Source organism: Typha angustifolia, chromosome 2 (genome assembly GCF_048772165.1).
Source record: "Typha angustifolia cultivar Huaian chromosome 2, ASM4877216v1, whole genome shotgun sequence".
In the NCBI taxonomy this organism is placed as follows: domain Eukaryota; kingdom Viridiplantae; phylum Streptophyta; class Magnoliopsida; order Poales; family Typhaceae; genus Typha; species Typha angustifolia.
The window spans coordinates 7955235-7979434 of NC_133240.1; the positions used below are offsets into that span (position 1 = coordinate 7955235).

At 37.2% G+C, this 24200-nt stretch overlaps 3 protein-coding genes across 6 annotated transcripts; 1 reads left to right on the forward strand and 2 right to left on the reverse strand.

Annotated features, from left to right (window-relative positions):
* Window positions 1-4248: 4248 nt before the first annotated feature.
* On the reverse strand, window positions 4249-5074 carry LOC140773416 (RING-H2 finger protein ATL80-like). The gene has a single exon (XM_073115960.1). It carries the CDS (start codon window positions 5006-5008, stop codon window positions 4469-4471), a length of 540 nt encoding a protein of 179 aa, XP_072972061.1. The 5' UTR covers window positions 5009-5074; the 3' UTR covers window positions 4249-4468.
* A 5460-nt stretch (window positions 5075-10534) lies between these two features.
* On the forward strand, window positions 10535-14024 carry LOC140777201 (protein PIN-LIKES 7-like). 2 transcript variants are annotated; one of them, XM_073121153.1, is made up of 11 exons: window positions 10535-10645; window positions 11323-11546; window positions 11629-11708; window positions 11797-11921; window positions 12016-12140; window positions 12293-12484; window positions 12580-12696; window positions 12806-12906; window positions 13011-13063; window positions 13166-13351; window positions 13462-14024. In XM_073121153.1, exons 2-11 carry the CDS (start codon window positions 11412-11414, stop codon window positions 13584-13586), a joined length of 1239 nt encoding a protein of 412 aa, XP_072977254.1. In that variant the 5' UTR covers window positions 10535-10645; window positions 11323-11411; the 3' UTR covers window positions 13587-14024. The 2 variants fall into 2 exon arrangements, with proteins under 2 accessions (XP_072977254.1, XP_072977263.1); XM_073121162.1 differs by having other exon boundaries at window positions 10636-10773.
* A 461-nt stretch (window positions 14025-14485) lies between these two features.
* LOC140771621 (glutamate receptor 3.1-like) lies at window positions 14486-19477 on the reverse strand. 3 transcript variants are annotated; one of them, XM_073113199.1, is made up of 7 exons: window positions 19392-19477; window positions 18330-18659; window positions 16879-18227; window positions 16492-16769; window positions 16242-16273; window positions 15751-16157; window positions 14486-15195 (listed from the first exon to the last, which is right to left on the reverse strand). In XM_073113199.1, the coding sequence occupies exons 2-7, from the start codon at window positions 18589-18591 to the stop codon at window positions 14773-14775; spliced, it is 2751 nt and encodes a 916-aa protein (XP_072969300.1). In that variant the 5' UTR covers window positions 18592-18659; window positions 19392-19477; the 3' UTR covers window positions 14486-14772. The 3 variants fall into 3 exon arrangements, with proteins under 3 accessions (XP_072969300.1, XP_072969282.1, XP_072969291.1); XM_073113181.1 differs by lacking the exon at window positions 19392-19477 and adding an exon at window positions 18871-19014; XM_073113190.1 differs by lacking the exon at window positions 19392-19477 and adding an exon at window positions 18821-18914.
* Window positions 19478-24200: the final 4723 nt, after the last annotated feature.

Here is a 24200-nt window from a genome sequence, read left to right on the forward strand (position 1 = left end):
TGTCAAGTGATCTATGCGCCGCCATCCTAAATTTAGAAAATTTAATTTATAGTCATCGTAATACGACAAAATAGAAGATACTAATCTGAAGCGATCATAAGTCGACGAATTATAAGATACTCTCTTTTTTGCCACAATCTAGACTTTGGAAAATTGGTCGGTAGTCGTTATAGAGCGACAAATTAGAAGGCGGTTTTTCTTTTTGAAAGGCTATAGAAGTTTGTCAATGGATGAAGAACAATTTTAAGATCTCCACTGCATTTGGGAATATATATCCCCAAAACATCAGTGATATATTGAGAAAATAATTGATCTATTACACTTTTAATTTCCACTTTGATAATTATTGCAAGGAAATGCAAAGAAGAAACTAATGTGCAGATGTTAGAAGAACATGAAATCATCACTACAACTACATGCATGAAATCTTATGTTCAAATTTAGCAATTTTCTTGTAGCACTGAGTGATATGTATGGCAAATTGACTCCATGCATCCAAATTCGATTCCATCAGACTTAAAAAAAGAAGAAGAAAAAAGCCCAAGATATAATCCACGAAAGCAAGATCAACAATTGCACGTAGACAGAAAGCTGAATGCATTTTATAAAAAAGGGAAAGTAAACCTAGCTACTTTCCCAAATAGTGGTAATTAAAAATCAACATGCACAAACCCTAAAATGTGAAACGTCCAAGTAGCTAGAGAAACCCTAATTTCCAGTACATCAAGAAAAAAACTTAGAAATACTCAAATAAATCTCTGCATGCCAGGTTAAACACTTCCTGTAGGAACCAAAACATCAAAACCAACCTCGAAGAAACTTAAAATAGTTGTAAACATACCAAGAAAATTCCCGAGAGAGAGAGAGAGAGAGAGAGAGAGAGGAGGAAACCGAGAAGACAAACCTATGCTCCTCCTCACTCCAAGGTATTCCTTTGGTGGAGCTCGCCGCCGCAGACTCTTCCGGCACCACCTGCGAAGGCCCGGTTGCTGGTGTTGGTGGTGCAATCTCAAAGGAAGACAAAGGAGCAGGTGCTTCACTTGGCAAGCCAAAGTTATCGTTGTCTATCATCATACCAACGCCGGGGCACCGAGGTGTCTCATGCCACCCACTGCTGTTGCACTGCAGCATCTCTACCACATAATCCACGTACTGGTCTCTTAGCTGGTCCATGCTCTTGCTCGGGAACAACCTCGCAAGCTCTTCTAGCCAATTAGGGTTGCTGTGGTTCAGCTCAGCCACTGCCTCTTTGAACCTCTTCTTCTCACAAGGGCTCCACTCTTCATTCGCTGATGGATCCATGCTATTGCTCGCTCTCCTCTCGCTCTCCCTCTCGCTCTCGTTCTCGCTCTCTTGCTGGCTTAACTCTTCTAACCACACTAGGGTGAAACGATAGCCATGGCAGTGGTTAATATAAGAGCTGGTGGAGTTCACGAGGACGGCCTTCCAAAGGGCAAAATTTGGCAACGTACTCAGGAATATTTTCTTCTACAATTTACTGGGATGGCCTCTCTTTAGATATCCTCTTGTGAGCAGCAATTCCATGAACACGTTGGGGGCGTGAAATATTGATGACTATTGGGAAATTTGCATTTAATACCCTACCTTTTCACCTATTTACCATATCAATCGAGCTCTTCGATTTTTTTTCTTTTAATCAATGCACACATAACTACACAAGACACCTTATTATTTTCACTAAATTTAACTTGACTATACTAAAATATCTTATCTAACCCAAAGTATCCTTATTAAAATGTCTTACTTAAAAAAAAAACCTTATTTAAGCTAGGAGATTAGAGAAGAAAGGAGGTTGGAGGAGAAGAATTTATTATAATTTTTGGCCGGAACTAAGTTGCTAGCTCTTGTTATACGATTTGAAATTGAAGTAGGAGATTAAACTTAGTGTTCCCTAAAAGAAAAAAGAAAGAAAATAATTTAGAAAATAATTATTTGCAGTGAGTAGTGAGAGTAAGAGTATTCTTATATACCCATGTGGTGTGAGCGTTAAACTAAAGCAGGCGAAGGGCCGGATTTATAAATGTTAAAAAGAAAAGGGGGTATAATTGCAAATAGGTAAAAAGTGAAGTAGTTAACTGCAAATTTCCGTTGAATATATTTGACTGAAACGGAGAAGATCTTTGATATCGATTCTCGCATGCCACTTGTACGTGGAAAGGGTGGGGCAAATTTGTCCGCACCTTCCCGTTGCAACGGAACGGAACTGGCCCGGTCGGTCCTGGCCAACCTCGGGGCCTCCGGATACGAGTTTGCCACTGCTCATTGGCGATAATTGCGGGGGGTTGCCACTGGGTTCGTACTTTGTAGGTATAGCCGTATAGGTGGAGATGGACGGTGGGATGGACGAAAAGCACAATTAAGCTGCATGTGCGGGATCGAAATGGCGGCCACGCGTCGGAGTTTGCTCGCGAGTCCGGAAGGAATGCACGAGTTTCTTGCATGCGAGAGCACTCGAGAGGAGGAGGGTGGTCGTTTGATTATGGCAGGGGTGGTTGCCTGTGACGGAGGTTGTAGGAATCTAATACAACCTGTGTAGTAAAAAATTATTCTCAAGTGGGAAAGTTTGTTTTCTTTTGTTCATTATTCAGCACACTGTATGATATAAGACTTGATAATGAAGTTAGCTCTTCCAATGTTTAGATCGGCTAATATAACCCTTCCATAGAAATGAGCCTAACTCTAATGCACTCAGTCCAATTCGTCTTCGTAATAATTTAAATTCCTAATATTTTAGTCGGAGAAATAAGACATTAATTATTTATGCTAGCAGTTAAGCTTTTAAGTAAAAAAGTTATCTGATTAGTTAGAATAGCAATATTAGTTTGAGAAAAATGTTGCTAGTAATTCAGAATGCCCTTTCAACTTTTGATATCTTTTTATTTTCTTCAGATATAATAATTGGTAGTTATAAGCCCTGCTACATTCTTAATATCTAAGCTACCGACCCGTTAGCTAGGTCGGAAACAAATAAGGTTACAAAATGCTGATACTTGTACTAACCATCAAACATCAAATTTCATTTCTATAAAAGAAGTTAGAAACATCACACCAACCATCGTAAAAATAAGTAAATAAATTTTAATTTTAAATAATTATTATGAATAAAATTATTTGATAGTTTAACGGCTTAATTTAACAGCTCAGTAATACGATGTCTTGAATAAGCTTGACAATGCGATAACTTCTAGAATAGTTGACCGTTTGATTAATCTACATCTAGCTTCAGGCTCTTTAATGATAAAAAAAAGTGTTAGAAATATCACCAACTAACTCTTATAAAATCGTTACGTCTCTTCTCTACAAAGGTTGCATGGTTGGTTGATGACACAACTGTGTGGTGGTTTAGAGGAATAAGTTGATGTGTTTGGGTGGTATTTAATTCCGAGCAATAGTAAGAAGACTTTGAGACTTAGTATATTAGTATTCTTTTGTATCTAAGAAATGACCGATCGATATATATCCTTCAAACTTCTGAAGGATAAAAATCCAAATGTCCTAGAAACATCAAACCAATATTAAGTATAAAAGAGCCACAAAGATGAAACTAATTAAACTCGAGACTAGAACTAAGTATACTGATTTGAGGATATGGACTACGCCAAAAAGAACGTACTACCATGATAACACCTTACTTGCTCTTAATTAAACAAATATATCCGTTTATGGGTGCCTATAGCATTCAAAAGCTGAACCTAATTAACAAAAGTTAATTAATTAGTTTCCCACTTCGCCAATCGATCAAGGGTAAGATTGGGTGGGCTGAAAGCTTGCAAATTGCAACAAAGTGATTCACGATGGCCAAATTCAACTATTTCATTGGCTTCAATGGCCTTTCTACCCAGGTGAGAACTATATTAAAATGAGTTAATAACTAAACTAGGATATGCTTAGCGTATATTCCTGAATGTTCTTCCAAAATGAGCCAGATTTTAGTTTTTTTTTTCTTAAAGAAAATAATCAACCACTCAGGTTATTCTAAGAATTTAATTGTTAAAGTCATTCTGACGGCATGAAAAGTGGGTGTGGAGATCTAAAAAAAAGAACATAATATTCTCGAATTCACAAGATTGAGTTTCGACTTATCTCAGAAATATTAGAATTGGATTTTTTTTTTAAAAATTTTAAATTCATCTCACATGACATAAAAGTGATTCATAAGAGATTACATCTCAATGTAATTTTCTTTTTTTTTTTTGATAGATTTCTTCAGAGAGTAGAGTGATATGTGAAACTTTAAACTTCAGATCTTCCATTTCAGACCCTTCCATTTTACTATTTACAAATCTTTACTACGATTTCACTTTTCGTACTAAAGGGTAAAAAGAAAGAGATCAAGAACAAAAGAGAGAGCAATATGAACACTGATAATTTAGTAGTAGTAGTAGTAGTGGTAGTGGTAGTGGTAGTGGTAGTAGTAGTAGTAGGTCGCAGTAAAAACTAAAAAGCTTTAGGGCAAGAACCTACTGCATCCACCGCCGTCCCTGGGGTCCACCTCCACTGCCTTGGAACTCGCGCAACACATGGACGAATCCGTGACCACCAGGACCCGGCGGCAGGAGGGGCAGGTCGAGTGGGACCGGAGCCACGTATCGACGCACGCCACGTGGAACCCGTGCCCGCACTGGGGGAGGATCCGGATCCGGTCGCCCTCCGAGAACTCGGCGAGGCAGATCGCGCACTCGGCGATCTTCGCACAGGTGTCGGCGAAGGGGACGGTCGGGAGCGACTGGAGAGCCTTCTTCTTGATGCCCTTGTTGGTAGGGAGGAAGAAGGAGGAGGAGGAGGAGGGGGAGGGGGAGGAGGAGGATCCCGGCGAGCGGCGGAAGAAGGAGCAGCGGGAGGCGAGGCCGAGGCCGAGGACACAGACGAGGGCGCAGAGGAGGGCGGCGAGGACGACGACCACGTCGGAGTCGAAGGCGAGGGGGATCGGTGGATCCGCCGGCGTGGAGTGGGAGGGGGACTGGAGGAGTCGTGTAGGAGAAGGCATTGTTTCACATTTAGATGGAACTGAGTAGTGAGAAAGGGGGAGGAGGAGAAGAAGAGGAGGTTGGGAGTTGGGAATAAGTGGGGGATTTGGTTATTTATAGTAATATAAGATGGGAATAAGATATTATATGGATAAGATGGGTTGGTTTGTAATAAAGTGTTATTAGGGCATAAAATGGAGATAATATCCTATTTAAATAGTTAATTATTGTTAAAAATATCATATGAATGCTTTATTATTAAGCGAGTCATGTTTTGTCTTCCTAACATCAAAACAGCTTATTATTAGCAAATAATCAAGCTGACTCAATCAAACTTACCTCGTATTTAAAATGAGTCAAACTTGACTTATCCAAATTAAAATTAATTTCAAACCGGGCTTGAGCACTCAAACTTTTATTAAGCTTAATATTTTAGGTTATTTATTATTCAAGAGCTCGAAGGCTAGATATGAGTCAGACAAAGAGTCAACCCTCTCTAGATACAAAGACACTAAAACCTCATCAAACTTTAGTTAATATAATAAACGTTTAATATAGATTTTAAGTTATGTGCGTCGCCGAACAATTGCTTTGAACTAAATGCCGCTTAAATATTGCTCCAAGTTATTGCATTACCGAATTGCTTCTCTAAGCCAACCTTACCGTCAGCCATTAGTCGAGCTAAGTCATTGAGCCAAGGCACTACCAACTACTAAATAATTTTTTTCACAATAATTATTTATAATTGAAGTCGATCTCATGACCTCTTTTGTTACGAGGAAGGTACCTACCAACTCTATTGGTAGCTTAATGCTTTAGGTTAAGCCGAACTGATTTCAATTTTCAAGCAAGTTTGAATAGAACTTAGCTTGATTACACCTTATACTTAACCTATAATTATCAAATAAATTAAATTAATTATATGTACATAATGATTGTAATATCTTTCTATAAATTAACATGGCATACTCACTTTTGAGAAAGTTTTTAGTAAGCAATTTTTACTGAGAGGTGGTATTTCCATAGCTTAACTTATTTTTTTAATAACAAAATTCCTTGATGATGGAATATTACTTTATATTGCTGAATTAATTTCTCATTTCTACATCTTCACTCAACTTTTATAGAATAATATTCTAAACTTGAGGGAGAAGTCTGATCAACTATGTTGCCAATCTGATCAAACAGTAATCACTTTATGGTAAGGTAGAACATAAAGTATATACTTCTTTAAGTGAATTGATATTTATATATTCTTTTTTATATAATAACCCTTTTACTCTCTAATAACTCATCTGGGAAGAAGAACAATCTAAGCCAATAACTTGAGGGCAACTAAATCAACATGCAAATAAAAATTTAATTTGCTATGTACATAACAAAATATCAATTTCCATACTTTAATAGGATCCTATAAAGTGGAAATAAATGGAGCCAAAATAGTTCCATTCCACCTAAGAAGTTGGCCTAAAGTCCAACAAAAGAGACCTCAACCAACCTTACCTTTAGCTTTTCCATTAATCGGGTTGTCACTTCCTCGGCATCAAGCCCAAACTTTATTCACTCAACTCAAGCTTTTCACACATTTTCTTTTCCTATATTCATGACATTATATAGGCTAGACAACCGTTCAAATTCTACGAACATATAATATTTCAATAAAAAGTTTATCAAAATATCAACCTTAATATTTACGGAGCGAATCAAACCTATAGATCTTCAACCATTGAACTACAATGATCGACCCGAAAGAAATATATTTATTATCATGTGTCTATTTGGGACTTACATGTGGCCAGCTTAAGTTGGTCTCAATGGTAAGGAGCAAAAGCTAAGCAATGGGCCCAAATTTTATCTTCTTCTTATTATTGATAAGGCTAATAATTTTGTCCATGGACTATTGGACTTGGCAATTTGGCACGGAAGTGCTTGCTATCTTGCATATTTAATGGCAAATAAATGGAGGGGCATCATCACTGTCACACTGCTCACATGGAGGTTGTCATCATAATTAAAGAGCTAGTTTCCAATGCTATCATGGTTATTAGTTGCTAAGCTATCTTATCATGAAGGTAATAGAACTTTAAAATCCTCTTATCTGTTTATTGATTGGTATCCCAATGATTGATATGCTTTTATTAATTTGAAAAAGACTAATATGGATTCTATAATCTATACTAATAAAAAAAATAAATGAGAAGATGTATGTGAAAATATGCAATAATGCAAAAGATCTAGATGTAATTATTCTAGTTCATGAAAGCTGATACTAGATAAATTTCTAAGCCTAAGGTTGCCATGGGCTCCATATTAAGCCCAACATCTATGAACGAAAGTTTAAATACATTATAGGACCTCTCCTCTCCGTACTTATGCCATAATTTGTCCCTTATACTAATAGAATAACTTATACTAATATTAACTCTTTTCTTTTGATATTAAAAATGAAAATACTTCCTTTAAAATGATCTTATTTCATGGATGAACTGGACCTTATGATCATGGAAAACTCATCCACTGGGTGGCAGTTCTTGGACTTGTCATTTAGTTCTATTTGCAAGAGGAGAATTTGAAGTATGAAGAGTCGAACCACCATCAAAGCTGACTGCAGGTACTTGGATCGTTAATCTTGTGGTGTGCTGCCAGTGTTTATTGTTTTTCTTTTATCTTCTATGGTTACATTTGCAATCAGCATATGATAAATACATCTGAGAGCTTGTGTGTGTGTGTGTGTGTATGTGATGTTCAAATTATGTGCATAGAAAATTACTTCACACTTCTGTACATGATCAGATATGCTGACACGATCTTCTCGTAGGATCTCTTAAGTTATCAACTCTGTGTGTTTGTTTTTCTAATTGGTTGGAGCCCATAGGCTAAGTGGGCAAATGATGAAAACATCCATCTCCCAGGATATTATCCTGCCCAAGTCTGGTGCTCTCACAATTTTCTACATAACATTCATAGATTTGAACTTACTGACATACTTTTAAAGTGCTTATCCATTGCCACTAAGCTATCACCTTGGTGATGTATGATGCATCACACTGCGTTGAAGCAATTCATATCCTCTTTTCCTTTCCTTGGGCTTTATTTCATTGCTATTGTGACCTTCTTTTCTCAGCTTATTTCTGGGCCGTTGTTTCTCCTCATAGAACTCGTTCTACTTAGTTGCTCAGAACAATCAAGAAGAGGCTTTAGGATGTTGGTAATAAAGCTTCAGACTAACAGTTGATACGTAGAACTTACACTGTGAACCAATGTCCTCCAACAAAGCCTTCTAAGCTCCAAATTTCTAACAGTAATATTCTGCATTCTGTCACATATTCTCTTTTTGTTTCTTTTGCATATTGATCACCTATATTTCAGTATTTTTGCAGAACCTCCTTTTGACCTTGATTCCTTTGTAACAAATACTCGCAATATCTTTCATCTTGTTGACTAAGATTTATTTTTCATGTGGATTTTTTTGCTCTTTTTTCGTTTCTGTTTGCAGAAGGTGGGAAAAGGGCTGAGAGAAGAAGAGTGTTGCAGTAGATAAGAGAGTAAATGAATGCTTAGAGAGGACCATGATGCAGATCTGACTCACATATTTTGTAATGACAACTCAGTCAGATATACTCGTTGCTCCATTTGTCACATGAGTATGTCCTGGAAGCATATGAATCATATGTTAGATATTAAGGCAAGATTTAACTCAATAATGCAACTAGTTAGTATCTTTTCTATCCTTTTAACGAGTTTTTAAATTTCTTTTTACTGAAATAGACTATCCCTTAAATTTATTATCAAATAAAATATACTTTACTGCAGTTCTAATAAAAATGCTAATCAGTTCATAATTTTTTATCTTAACCGCTGAAAAATTAAGTTAAAAAAATTTATACACATAAATACTGAACTGATTAGTATTTTTACTTAGAGATAGGAGACTAATTAGTTTGATATTTTTATTAGAACTATAATAAATGAAACCCTATTTATTAATATATAATTTATTTTGATAAAAATAAATTATAACCGTACTAGTTTGCTTTAAAAAAACTCCATTTAATTGCTGTAAACCTAGGCTAGTCGTCATGGCTGACATAAACATAGCCAATCATTCTGCAGCCTTGTCTCTCTACTTCCCCAAAATAATGGATATGAAGTTAAAAGAATCCCAACAACAGACAAACTGAGTCAGCAGGGACGAAGAGAAGGTTTGCCACGTTACTTAACCTATTTTAAGGAGTTAATTTTGTTGCATTTATACTGCTCTATAGTTTTTGTGCGGATAACTATGGGTTAAACTCTTTGTAATTTAATAGAGGAAAAGAATATATAGTCGAAAGAAATGCATATAAATAAGAACCAGAGCCTTATTTCATCTAAGAGTTAACTTAATTATATATGAAAAAGATAAAAATATGTTTGGTTACTAAACTAGTACAGTAGGGGCCCTTAAATTTAAAGCGAACAGCTAAGCTTGAGGGGGTATCATGTTAAAAGAGACAAAGTATATTAAGGGGTGTTGTTTTGAGTGACCACATACATGCATGAGTAAAAAGATAAAGAAATATACGACACTCCGTTTAGTTAGGTTATGGAATTCAACATATTTGTAGCCCTCTCCGTCTCCGTATCCTTCTTCTTTTGCTTTCATGATAGCAATTTGAGTTTTATTTTGTTGTTGTCGTCGTCGTCGTTGCAGGCTTTTGCTTTCATGACAGCATCGCATGTTTTCTTCTCCTATTCATAAAGATGCCATCTTAAACAATTCGACCAATAGCAGTTTGCATTGCTACGACTTCTTACACCAATGGCAAAAACGAATAGAAATTCATTGCGTAACCTATAAGATAGTATACAAATCGAACTGGAGAAATGGCATTCGATGAAAATACTTCAAATTTCTTTTCAAAGAAGAGGACACGTTTTTAATTTGTCTTTTGCTTACGATCAAAGAATCTATATTTAAATAAAATAAAATAATTAATTTTGCCTCTTAAAAAATATAGAAATTAGCCGTATTTTATTTCTCACCCTCTTAGCTATCCATTTTATCTAAAAAATAATAAATTGATAGAAATTGACACTCATATTATTAAAATATGTAAAATATCTTATACACCTTTTAATCATTGCTCGAGAATATCAAGAGTAGTTATGGATGAAGTTAAAAGAGAGGAAAATAATTGGAAAAAATCTCCAATCAAATTAAAATAATTCGCACGTGCATGGACTGCGATCGGCGGCAGCCGACGTGGCGTCGTCGTTAGTTCTCCTCAAAGCCTGGAGTCGAACAAACGCTCGAGTCAAACAAGTCGAAGGCAAACGGAAAGTCCAAAACGTTCATGAAAATTTATAAATAAGACCCTGAATCTATAATAGATACAAAGTAGAGGGTGTTATATGTACAATTTATTGAAAGTTTACGTCGAGGCTGCTATATTTGGCCTTTCCTAGAAAGATTCTTTGATATCCTTGTGTTTGACAACACATGCATCGGTGGGGGATAAGTATACGCCGTTGGTTGGTTGGTGAGTGCTATAAAAACTCTCGTATTTCCCTCGAATATTTCCGTCCTCTCGCGTGATTTCTTCCTCTCTCTCTCTCTCTCTCTCTCTCTCTCTCTTCCCTTCTCCGCCTGCTTCCAAGTCGGTAGCTTTCAGGAGGTCAGCTTCTATCTCTCAAAGTTTTTCTCTAATTCTAAGCTTTTATTGGGTTCATGGAGAACTCGATTTCTTGAGGCTTTTCTTTTGGCTCCCCCTCGATCAAAGATTTTTGCGTTTGGATTGGTTTGGTGGGTAAAAGAGCCTCTTCTTCTTCTCTTTTTTAATCTTGTTCTTGTAAGTTGTTTTAGAGTTGAGATTAATACCAGAGATACTCAGAGTGGTTAATTCGCTTATTTAGGATCTTCTGACATCATGTGATTGAAGATTACTGTGGCCTTCTCTTTTTTTTTAAAAAAAATTATCTGTACAGATAGGCCAAAGTGATCTTATTTTGTATCCTTCCAAGGAGAAGATTAGGTGTTTTATTCTTATCCTTCCAAAGCGATAAGAATTTTCATGGGAAGTGAGGGAAGTGATCGACAGTAGTTATGTTTGCCAGCTTTTAGTATCCAGATTCCATGTTTGTCGATTCCTCCTTTCGATCACAAGTTCCAGATTCTGATAGATGATTCTTTTCCCCCCTTTTACAAGCATTGTTAGAGTTTTGCAAATATAGTGCTTGTTCACATCTTGAAGGTTCAAGTTTTGTTTACAGATCTGTTCTTTTTTCTTATATATATGAATGAATTCAGAGTAAATCTTTATGAGATCTCTGAGGCTGTTATCTATGTTGGCAGGATCTTGCTTAACTAGGCAATCACAATTCAGGGGTTTAGCTGTAGTATAGCAAAATTATTTGATTCCTGAGCAAGATTGCTGGTGGAAGATGGGGTTCCTCTCTTTGTTTCTGGTGGCTTCCATGCCAATTGTGCAGGTCCTTCTTATAGGCCTGTTAGGTGCATATCTGGCCACTGGATATAGCAATATCTTAACCGCCAGCGCTCGGACAGATATGAACAAGGTCAGCTTCATCACTTTAAATTGGTGGTATTTCTCCCATCCAAGTATTCCACAATTGATTACTTTGTTTGATATTTGAACAGGTTGTGTTTGCTGTCTTTACTCCATCTCTTATGTTTGCAAGCCTAGCAAAGACAGTCACATTAGACGACATCATCTCTTGGTAGATTTCTAAGATTAGTTTCTGTAGTATTCGAAACTCGACATCACTTGAGTCTCAATGAACTGAGACAATTTTTCTTGTCATTAAGGTGGTTTATGCCAGTTAATATTGCAATCACTTTCTTAGTTGGAGGATTTCTTGGCTGGCTAGCTGTGAAGATCCTAAAGCCACCTCAACATCTCGAAGGCCTCATCGTCGCTTCTTGCTCTGCAGGTATGTAAGCTTCTGCTCTCAATTTCACAAGTATTGAAGATTTGTTGTTTATAAATCTGCTCTTATAATGTTGTCTTTTATGTTAAAAATGCAGGAAACCTGGGCAATCTGCTCTTGATAGTTGCACCAGCAGTTTGTGAGGAGGAGGGAAATCCATTTGGAGAAGTGCAGAGCATCTGCAGGGCTCGCGGGCTCTCGTACGCGTCTTTCTCCATGGCTGTATGTTAATTCTCTGGTTCTTTTATTTATTTTATCTGAATTATGACAATTAAATGCTGAAGAACATATAAGAGTTCAGATCTTTTATTGCATTGGGTAGTCAAGTTCTTCATTCATTTGCTGAAAGAAAAGAAATGCTGTTCTCCATGCAGCTTGGTGGTTTCTTCATATGGACACATACCTTTAGTCTCATGAAGAAGGCAGGTAAGTTGTATCACAAGAATAAATTAGGAAGTCAAGGGGTCTCAGAGATAGAATATAAAGATGAAGGTTCCTCCATTGATCAGGAAGATTTTCTTCCACCATCAGATAAACCAACAGACGATATGGAAGAAAACCAACTTGTAAGTAGTTTAGTCGTCAACATTCTGTGAACTAGAACTTGATTAAAGTACTTTAATTTACTCTAACAAGAGGGTAACTTCTTATTCCAATGCAGGTTCTCCCACTGTCATCTAGTGGGAGTTTGTATGGCAAGAAGAGCTTCTGGGAGAGAATTAAAGGAAGTACGCACCAAATTATTGAGGAATTAATGGCTCCACCAACTATATCTGCAGTATGTTGTCATGAATGTCATTTGAATTAATTCCTACTCTTACTGCAGAACAAAAATTAAAATTGAACACCAATGCTGGAGTGAACTTCTAATTCTTTATTTCTCTCAGATCATAGGCTTTGTCGTCGGTGCAACGCCATGGTTGAAATCTTTAATAATCGGGAATGGCGCGCCTCTTCGAGTTATACAAGATTCCCTCCAAATATTAGGGTAAAGGCGTTTAATGGTTTACCTCATTGTTTTCTTAATCAAGAATAGTTTTTCCTTCTTTCATTGTACTGTGAAACTTAATTCTTGTGGTTTGCTGAATGCAGAGGTGGCACAATACCTTGCATTACTCTTATTCTAGGTGGAAATCTTACTAGAGGTGAATTTTTTTTTGAAAAAAAACTCTGGCATCACCTCTGATTTAGTAGTCATCTATCTTCATATATCATCATCTAACATTCCTTAAGCTAAATATGACCAGGGTTCCACAAGTCTGTCATTAGGCCTGTGCAAATTGCAGCAGTAATTATCGTGCGATTTGTGATCCTCCCATTAATTGGGATTGGCGTGGTAAAAGCAGCATATGAATTTGGATTTCTTCCTCATGATCCGTTGTACCGTTACGTGTTAATGATACAGTTTACTCTGCCACCTGCCATGAATATTGGTAATTATTCCTAATCTTCTTTTTCCCCTCTTAATTTTATCGATCTAAGCCAAACGTCTGCGGTTATCGAGCATATTATCTGGCTATTAACTCGTTATTATGTAATGCAGCTACAATGGCTCAACTATTTGATGTTGGTCAGGAGGAGTGTTCTGTTGTCTTCCTATGGACTTACATTGTTGCAGCAGTTGCACTTACAGTTTGGTCAACAATCTTCATGTGGATTTTATCTTAGACAAGCAGAAGGGGATCAATCAATGAGCCACCCTTCCATGCCCCAGAAGTTTTGGGAATTATAGAATTGATTCCAGATAGTGCTTTTACAGTTCACCCTCGCAGGATAAAAGGAAGACGAAGAAGATACGAAGAGCACCTTATCTGTTGGCTAAATCTAGATTGTTTAGCCTATATACAAAGAAAATTTGTGATTCTTTTTGTCTTGAAAATTTTGGTTGATATATTATTTCATTCTTAAGTCTAGAAATATAGTCATCAGTTGTTTCTCATGTACTGGGTCTGAAACCAAAATAAATGCAGATGCATTCAGATGCTCCAATCAAATTGGGTCAACCTCCAGAAAGATACAAATCTGAAGGCATAACCAATTGCAGTTTAAACAGTCAATATTGATGAAAATTTTACAAAAAAAGATTTGATCTTTGAACCAAGGAAATATAGTTCTAATGCTTGCTGCTAATAATTATTCAATTAATAAAAATGTAAATCAGAAAAATTGTCCAAGATTGAGATGCAAAAAAAGGAAAGGATTTTACTTTCTACTCAAGCTGCAGTTGGACTTTGTCAAATGGTGGGAAGCACGGGAGGGAGGGTTTCCACAGTTTGAATGGTTTAGATTTGGTAGAAGGATTATATAATAGCAACAGAAAGAAGGATTAAGAGAAGGCTTGGCATCATGTGGGCTTCACCAATGGAATTGAATCCTGAGACATGCTTCAAATTGCCTAATCAATCTAATAGTTCACTCTGAGTTCCTCAATTGAAGTGGAATCGACAGGAAACCTCACTATGGTTTTCACTAATTTTCATCTAGGTATCAACATCTCCTACTACTAATACTGAATTCCACAGACACAATGCCAGTTAGAAAGTTAGAGCAAAATTATCATGATATCTTCAAGATTTGAGCGAATAAGGAGACAGTAACTCTTCAAGCTTTCAAATTATTGATGATAACCGTTAATAGACAAGGGTTTTCTAACAGAATTCAAGAGAAGGCGTCTTCTCCTTCTCTGATTTCTCATGTTATGCTGTTACAAGAATCTAAGTTTCTATGCATATGTACTTAATTTGCTCTTCCCCAGTGTTGGTAAACGTATACTGGTAAATTGAGCATGTTGATCATATTCTTGGAGATAAGATACTCACTGTCAATATACCATCGGATCAGCATATATTTGAGGCTAGCTCTCAATATCAACAGTTTCAGAATTTGCTGCATTCTGTATCTGCTTCTTCTTGGACCTATTATTTGCATCTTCTTCCTTTTCGTCGGCAAAAGAGAGGAACGAAAGGAAGCTCCGTCTAGACCTTGAGCTTCCTTGAGATGAGGGGTCTGTTACATCATCGGGAACTTGGCGAATGTACTTGTGCAACATAATAAGGAAGTAAATCAGGATAGCAAGGAAGCATGTCATTCCGCAAATTAGAAATAAGCCCCAGAAGCTCTTGAGATGGAGCCTCTCGGAATCAACCTCGGTGGTGTCAGAGCTGCATGCACTTGTACTCAGCCACTTATCATGGATACGTTGGAGTTCACCGTTTTCAGATAATTTCAGAATAGCAGTGGACATGTCCACAGCTAAAGGGGAGTCTCTTTGAAAGACCTGAAATGAAGTAAATTGGCATGTTAAGAAAGATGATTTGTTTAAAAATACCAGAATTTATATTATGTTTAAATGGCGTCACAAGGAGATATACTCAAGCAATGCTTATAAAGTCACTGCCTAAAAGAAGAGTCGAGCAAAATTGGACTCAGAGAAGAGGCCATGAATAGGTGAGCAATTGAAACTGTTATGAAATGATTTCAGCCAAAAATATCTTACTTTCCTTAGCGTCTCATACCTCTTGCTCATGCACAAATTCTAAGCCTGCAATGGTATGAGGGAAAGATGCTAAACCATGTTATTTATTTGAATTTTTGAAATATCAAAACATCAGATTCTTGGGATTTATAATAGTTTTAACCTTTGCATAAGTTCATCTGAAACTTGTATTGTAATTGATACAATAGGGAGATGATTTTCAAATTTCCTACTTATCTTTTACTCTGGAAAGGGAATTTCTAGCTGTCCAGTCAGACATGAATAATAGGAGTTTAAATGCCAAATCAACCATGTAAGATGTATAAAGAACTTCAGAAATATTATAGTGATACTTACAAATCCCCAACCACTTCTGGTGAATTCTGAACCAGCAATGGCAAACCTGCATTCTGCCGACAGAAATCGCTCAATATAGGGCCGCTCATCCACAACAGCAGCAACACCACCATTATGGGGACCCTGTTCAAGGGCTCTAGCATAGTCATCTGGGGTACCAAGTGCTTTGAGTCTGGATCTAGAAATGTTTAGCTCCTCAACCATATAATTTTCAGCATAGGAACCTACTTGATAGCCAATAGGTTCATCGCTAGATCTCAAGCTGTCAATTCCTTTTATAGGAGAAGTGAGTTGTTGCACTGTAAGGATTGATGTCAGGCTTGCAGTGTAGCTAGACTGAATAATTAAAACCAAGAAAAGCCATATTATCAGCACCACACGTCCGAGGGTACTCACAGTATTTTCTCCTAGAGAAGTAAGAAGGATACTAATCAGAAAAGGCCTTTCTTCCAATGGGTAGTTGAAAACATCATAAGAAAAGTCATACTTACTGTGTGCAAAAAAGAGAGTTGAAAAGCTGAACCTGCAAGAAGTAAATGATATTAAATTAGAGGCCATAGACCTTGGGAGTAGATATTTGAATCAAAAAAGCAACATAGATAGAGGGCTTAACCAATTAGCACTGATGAAATTATCATATTAAGGTGTGATTATGGGCATTTGCTGTATATTGAGTACATCATATCTAAGTACATATAGTGAAGCATGTGTTGAGATACGCAATATACTCATGCAACTTACCAAAAGATAGTAATTATTTGCTTACTAGGGGGGCCCCGGAATTCGTCATTGATCCTGTGTTCGAGAATCCAAATAACTGCTCCAACGATAAGAAAAGTTACCCCTGTGATACACCACATCTCCAGAGAAAATGGCTGCAAGAATGCCCAAGCACTTGAGTTACGTTTTTTAACCGGAGCCAGTACAACAAGCCCCGATTCAATGTATGGCTGTGTATAATCAACAAGTCTTGTCCGATTCGCAACGATTGCAATGTCTCCTACAGCAGCATCATAGACCTACACAAAGAAAAGGCATAATTTGTAAGTCTGGAAGAATCTAGGACATGCATAAGACTACAGGAGTTATACATGGTTCTATCGAATGCACTAATCCACATGAACTTACATTTGAAGCAACCATATCGACAAGTTGAGTATAATTTGGGTTTGCATGACCATTCCCAAAAGGTATGAACTTATACTGAACAGCATAAGGCAGTAAGGAAACAGCAGCTATAAACACATCAATGCAGTAACCCGTCACTGTGCCTGTGTTTAAATCTTTTGAGACAAATGCTTGATAACTAACTCTATCTGGAACAACAATCTTCAACTCCTTTCCATTAGAAGGAAAAGCCCATCCTCGAGGCTTTTCAGTTGTTTCACCAGGCCAAATGACACTATAGAGGTTATCATTCGCAGAAGAACTATTAGGCGGCTTTGAATAGAATGTTTCAGGAGGAAAAACTGACAACCCGGAATAGTTTGACCAATAACCGATTGTTCGCATTCCAGTACCGATCACATTGATGATATCATATGCAGGATGAACAAGATTTCCATCAGAAGCAAACTGAACCTGCCCAGTTACACCTTCAAAGTCTGTCTTTTGAATCTCATCCAGCAGACGCTTCCCACCATCAAACACACTCATCGCTCCAAGGTTTAGAACACCTACATCTGCATTATGCAACCTCGAATCATTAGAAAATGAGATCATTCCACCATTGTTGAAAAAGGCATCTACTGCCCGAGCAATAATCCATACACTATCATAAGCATATAAACCGTAAGAATTAAGGCGGAAATCCCCAGTGCTATATTTCTTTGTCAGTGTGCTCCACCTTGAGACCAAGGAACTCTTCCTTTTCGAATCTGCTGTGTGCTGACGCAACGTTAGGACTCCTTGCATCGTGCTCATGGTTTCAGAAGGCAACGGTGACTTGGAATCTAATAGTGAAGCAAGCCAATCTGTTGCTATCCAGACATACCCATTCCCCATCATCTGAAGATGATTAGCCAGAGAGAAAACCTTGAGCCCAATTGTCGGATTTGCATGAAGCACGATTACATGGGATTCCATTAAAGCAACCTTAACCAATAAGTCCTGGATATCGCTTCTAGTAGCATCAGACAAGAATGGCGCTTTGTAAGAGATTTTACATCGCTTCTCTTGAAGTTTATCACCTAAGGCAGCTATCCCATTTCTACCATTCTCATCGTCAATGTAGATAGCAATAACTTGTGTCCACTGGTAATAATAGATGATTTCTGCTATGGCACTCATTTGAAAGAAATCACTTTGCGTGGTCCGAACAAAGAAGGGAAATTGAAGCGAAGACAGAGATGGGTCAGTAGCACCAAAGGAGAGGAGAGGGACTTGTAGCTCATTCGCAAGATAGGAAATAATATGAGCAATCGTAGAACACTGTGGGCCAACTATTGCGATAATATCGGTCTCCATGAATTGCATAGCTGAAATAAATAAATAAATGTATGCATGATAAGAACAACAGAGTGGTTCACGAACTAAATAGTTACTCAAAAGCACATGGAGGACAATACAAGTTGTGTTACCTTCGACAATGCCAAGGAATCCGCTACAATTAGTATCTCGCAACGCAAGAACCAGCTGCGATCCTTGGAGAACACTAGAATCCGAGTTAACATCGTCCACTGCAGCTTCTATGGCAACCTTGGCAACTCTTCCAATAGTGGAGTTGACTACCAAAACAGCTCCAATGTTCACAATGGAAGGCCTGGAAGTAACATTCCTACTAGCGGCGCCACAAAGTAGGGCAGAAAAGAGAGCCAAGGCTAGAAGAAATTCCAGTTTCATCGTAGGCCCAGTATCGCACAAGCTCAAATTACTCTACTTTTTTCTATTGGGCGCAAACAACACATCTCCTGAGAGAAAGAGGGAAACTTTTTAGATCCGCAGTTGCATAACATTCCACCCATATCCTAAAGAAGAGAAGAATTTAAAATACAAGATTGGAAGACATGGATTAAGCTACAGAAATCCACGCAGACAGCTAATTACAAAGATATAAACCACAAATCTCAACTTCTATGCACAGGAATCAATAGATTAAACCACCAGGACTAAGAAACGGACCCATTGCCAAGCCTCAAGCTGGCACTTTGCCCCCAAATTCGAGAACGGCAATTTTTTGCAGGAAGAAGAGTGGCTTCATATAGCAAACACTTGCGCGCAAGAAACCGACTGCTTGAGGCATAATTACATTTTGCACCCCCCTAAATTATCAAAGTAGCGAACTAATTATATCCGTAAATCTCTTTCATTAAAAATTCTGCTAAAAATACCCTTCTTCTTTTTTTTTCCTCTCCTGTTATAAATAAATTTTGAATTAATTAGAAAAAAAAATCAATGATACAAATTAGATAATTGCATGGTATATGCTTTCTTTTCCTTTCTTTTTTTTTTCTTTTTATTTTAGCTTGAGGGGTGGGGGGGTAAAAGTGATAGGATAATTAGTTTGACGGGTAAAGGTGTAATTTACCATATCATAGATAATAGATTGTGTTGCGTAGGTAAAACCAATTAAAGGTAACTTTAAGGGGGGAAGTGAAAAAAAGAAAAAGAAAAGTTGGATCGTAGGGTCCGGCCGATCCCACCTGTTAAAGCACACGTGTCAGTCGACCAATGTGGAGAGAAAGTGTTAGATTCTCGTTTGCGCTCAGTGTAAGATTTTGGACGAAGGAAGGAATAAGAAAAAGACGAGTCTTTTATCATCCTGCTGTCGCCTAATACTGTGCTTGATTAAAGGCTATAAATAGTGGGTAAGCTGCTAAAGAGAAAAGATGTCATTTCGCTTCTAAAGTGGAAGAGAGAATTTTCGAATAGTTTCATGTCTTTCTTTTGTTGAGGGAATATTACTCTTTGGCAATGTATTAACTTATTTTCTCACATGTTTCTCTTTAATTATTCTTCAACAATTATAATTATGCATGTGCTTGTGTTGACGCTCCAACTCCGCATCTGCGTCTAGTCGTGATTCCTCGTCTCGTCTTACCAGATCCATGCTCGGTCGCAACATTGTACTGCTTTGTTTTCTATTTTTCTATTTTGTTGTTCGTTTTTGCTGTTGAGAATTCTCTTTTCTAGCATTATAGTGCGTCTTTAACTATCGAATTGCAAGAGAATCATATGCTTAGTTGACACTTTGCTCTAGTCTTAATCCCCTGTCCTATTGGATCCATGCTATGTCACAATATCGTACTATTTTGTATTCCTTTTTTATATTTTGTTGCTCCTGTAGAGGATTTTCTTTTCTAGTATTTTAGCACGTCTTTAACTATCAAATTGTAAGAGAATCATATGCTTAGTTGACACTTTGCTCTAATCTTGATCCCCCGTCCCACAGGATTCATGCTGTGTCACAATATCGTACTGTTTTGTATTCCTTTTTTCTATTTTGTTGCTTGTCTCTGTTGCAGAGGATTCTCTTTTCCAGTATTTTAGCACGTACTTAACTATCAAATTGGAAGAGAATCATATGCTTAGTCTAGTCTTGATCCCTTATCTCACCAGATTCGTGTTGTGTCACAATATTGCACTGTTTTATATTCCTTTTCTCTGTTGTGTTGCTCGTTTCTGTCGTAGATATCTTTTTTTCCAGCATTTTAGCACCTCATCAACTAGAGAATTATAAGAAAATCATTTACTTTATGCTCTACAACTTGTCACCTTATTTTTATTATAATATTGTGTCTAAATAATTTTTATTTATAATGAATTGATAAAAACTTTGAGCAAGGTTTTCTTTTTTCTTTTTGCGTTGCATATTATTCAAAATGAACTAGTACTGAAAAGATATTCTAAACCTCTAATTTTTTTTTCATTGATTTAGTTTCAATTAATATGGAAATTTTAGTTTAATCATAAGTAGAACCATTTTAGTTCAACTATTCTAACAATTGTTTATCATAGATCAAAATCCTAGCTAAGCTGGCCATAAAACTTATCATTAAGAAACTACATTAGCTATAATATCTTTGAAATAGGAAAATATTTAGTTTTTCTTATATAATCTAGGTTGATTGTTAACCCGATTACCAAACTAATCCACATTAAGAACAAGATAAGTTCGAATAATTTCTAAAGAAGAATATAAGAGAGATGGTTAAGATCGAATCATTCGTCAAGTGGAATCAAGAAAGAAAAAGAAAGGGTTATATTCTTCTTTAGGGTTTAGGGTTTAGTGCGTCATAAATATAATGCGCATCATTAGTTTTAATCACGACTTCACAATAAAGAGAATAAAGTATAATTTGCAAATGACACCCTGCGTTAATATGGATTTGCAAATCACATCTAATAGGGTGTGTACTGTAATTAATCAATTAATACATTATGTAGGGTGTGAAATGACAAAATCTAAAAAAAATAAGTAGGTAGTACTGTGCAGCAAATGTAAACGTGCCACGTCAATCCTCGTGATCCCATTTGCCTATTGGCCTTCCGTTCTACTCTGACCCCGAAAGCTCGGACCCGGTACATATCCATATCGTCCGATACGGGTTCCAAAAGTATCAGTTCTTCCGATACGCTCCTCTCCTCGTCGCGGACGAGGGCGACTTCGGAAGAATGCGACGCGATTTCCGATGCTCGCGTCCATTCTCCTCGCTTCCGGTCCTCCTTCTCTCCTCCGCCTTCCTGTGCTTCATCGCCGCCGCTGAGACCAATCGGCAAACCCAGGTATCCATCTGTTTGGATCCGATCAGAATTAACCCTAATCCCGAGTTCCAAATTAATGGCCTTTTGTTTTGGTTTTTGATGGTTTTGACGTTGTAGGTAAGATGCAGCAGATCGTGCGTTGCCGAAAGCTGCGATTGTGAGTTCGCGATTTGATTTCATATGATTTAGGAGGTTTGTTTCGTATGATTGTTTGATTAATTATGTTGGGATTTTGTAGCCGTGGGGATTCGGTACGGGAAATATTGCGGAGTAGGATGGTCGGGCTGCCCGGGGGAGAAACCGTGTGATGATCTTGATGCTTGTTGCAAGGAGCATGATGAATGCGTTGAGAAAAAAGGTTCCTTTTTTTCCTCGATTTCTAGTGTAATTTAATTTATATCATAAATTTGGTGCTCACTTTACATCCATCTGTGTACGAGTTTGCTATGTTATGCTATTGAATGATATCTACTTGGAGTAACTGTTCAGATATTTGTTGGTAAGGGAATAGGTGCTGTGATTGCCATTAAAACAAAGATAGGCATCTAAAGATATTATATGCATGAATTTACTCGAACTTGGAGGGTATGAAGAGCTCCTTTGTTGTACTACCCCAAGCTTTGGTGAGGAGACATTCGGAGAAAAATATAATGAAGAGGATCTTTATTACTGGATGCAATAATTATATGGGGTAGGTCATAGGTGGAGAGGATTGATAAATGTGATGCTAGGACCACTGTAAAAGGAGAAAGAAAGCATCAGGGAGTTGGTAGGCACTCGTAAGAATTATTAAACATATGCCTTATATAGGAATAAGTATACTAGTATGTGGCCAAATCGAGGTGGGGAAAAAGAGAGGAATAACTTAAAGACAAAAGCAATAGGAGGATTGGTTAATCAATAATATTTGAAAGACGAGTAAACAGGCCACCATGGATCAGAGTCTTTCTAGTGGGAAATCAAGCAGAAGGATAATCTGAAAGGAAAGTTACTGCTGATGATAGACTAGGAATACTTGCCAAGCTCTGCAGTTTAAGATAGGGACAATCTTTGGTTGTAAGGGTTGTTACTTGTTACTAAGGCTGGTTTTTGCTAACTTCATTGGATATCGAGGTTAAGCTAAAGCCAAGTTTAGAGCACTTGCATACTTGGCATGAAATATTCTTGATCTCTACCTCTTTTGGCTTTTTATCAACTTAAGGAGTTCTCTTCTATTTTGATGTAGAATTGTTCTTTTCGAGCTCATGCTTTGAAGCAGGATAGAAGATGCTAATTGGCAGCTAGAAGGCTTTGATTTGTTTTGGATGTCTAGGGAAGAAGAGAGGCAAATGGAGATAATATGCAATTTCTTGAAATGATCACTAGATTCTTGAAATGATAGGTACTTTCCAGTTGTACAACTGTTTCTGAAGAAGGGTCCTTAGAGAGGCTGAATCCTAGATAGATATGTTAGGTTGATGTTTATGACCTCATGGGTGCTATAGATATGTTAGGTTGAGCTTTGTTCAACTTCTAGAGGCAGTTCCTACATAATAAAATCTGGTTTGGGGCTTAGCTTGGAATAATTAAATCCATCAACTCCTTTAAGTTTTAAGTCTCTCTGAAGTATATGGACAGCAATTGACCACAAAGTATTTATGCTATCTCATGTGTCACATTTTATTTCGCTATATTTTTGTCCACTCGCTGAATAGGAAATACAACTAAGAGTACATGAGATCTCAATCTAATATTCTAATCTTGTAGATGAGACCTCAGTTTCAGATCCATCTCCAATTACATCAAAGAAAAATCAATCATAGAGCATCCCAGTATGTTCATGCGGTTGATTAGGATCTAAACAATAAAGCTATTTTGGAGGTTATTTTATTATAATTATAGTGAACAAAACATGTATGTTTAGAATTAGACCAAGTTCAAGCTATTTTGGATTGTTTGTTATAAAATTGCAACTGAGTAACATGGGGAAGGGGAGGAACATCCAGAAAGGCAAAGATATTTTGTCTTACCATTACAAGATCTTACGATCATCAGGAACCAAAATTTCAATAGAAATGCTAACTTGGCATCATCTAGATGGTGCGATCTGCAGATTGGTCCTTAGTCTTGAATCTTGACCCTATCCCTCTCCTTCACACCCATTTGCCTCCATATGCTAAAATAAGCTCGTCATCAATTATTTTGAGTTCTAACTCATATTTTTCTGATGGAATTTATTTTAGGTTTGATGAGTGTGAGATGTCATGAGAAGTTCAAAAGCTGCATCAAGAAAGTTAAGAAATCTAAGAAAGCTGGCTTCTCTAAGGACTGCCCTTATGAAACAGCCATGCCCACTATGATACAGGGGATGGACATGGCGATCTTATTTAGCCAGCTTGGTGCTCACAATAGTGAACTGTAGTACTACTTCTACATTAAAGATGCTTCATTCAGGATACTTTCTTTAAAGGTAAAACAATCTCCGTTACTCTTCCCAGGTTGCCTCTTCGTCTCATTTTTTTCTGTCAGGATGCCTGGAAGAATGATCTGTGTTATTGTTGCTTATGAGTGCTAGATATGGAGAGTGTTTGAATCTTCTCAGTGCTCCTTCAGTGTCAGTCATTAGCTTTTAGGACATGGTATATTTTTTGTATTAAATTCTTTTAATGCAATTGTTGTCACATTGACAAACAACATTTACTATCACTTGTGTGAGGCTATACTTCAAACTGCTCGTCGAATGTATAATAAAAGACCTGATCCAATGT

Coding starts and splice junctions, on each gene's coding strand:
- LOC140771621 (XM_073113199.1), bottom strand. CDS start 18,591: ATGAAACTGGAATTTCTTCTAGCCTTGGCTCTCTTTTCTGCCCTACTT. Junction 16,770..16,878: donor TCGATATGGTTGCTTCAAAT/GTAAGTTCATGT, acceptor TTCTTTGTGTAG/GTCTATGATGCTGCTGTAGG. Junction 15,196..15,750: donor CCAGAAGTGGTTGGGGATTT/GTAAGTATCACT, acceptor ACTTCATTTCAG/GTCTTTCAAAGAGACTCCCC.
- LOC140777201 (XM_073121153.1), top strand. CDS start 11,412: ATGGGGTTCCTCTCTTTGTTTCTGGTGGCTTCCATGCCAATTGTGCAG. Junction 11,709..11,796: donor TTAGACGACATCATCTCTTG/GTAGATTTCTAA, acceptor CTTGTCATTAAG/GTGGTTTATGCCAGTTAATA. Junction 13,352..13,461: donor GCCACCTGCCATGAATATTG/GTAATTATTCCT, acceptor TATGTAATGCAG/CTACAATGGCTCAACTATTT.
- LOC140773416 (XM_073115960.1), bottom strand. CDS start 5,008: ATGCCTTCTCCTACACGACTCCTCCAGTCCCCCTCCCACTCCACGCCG.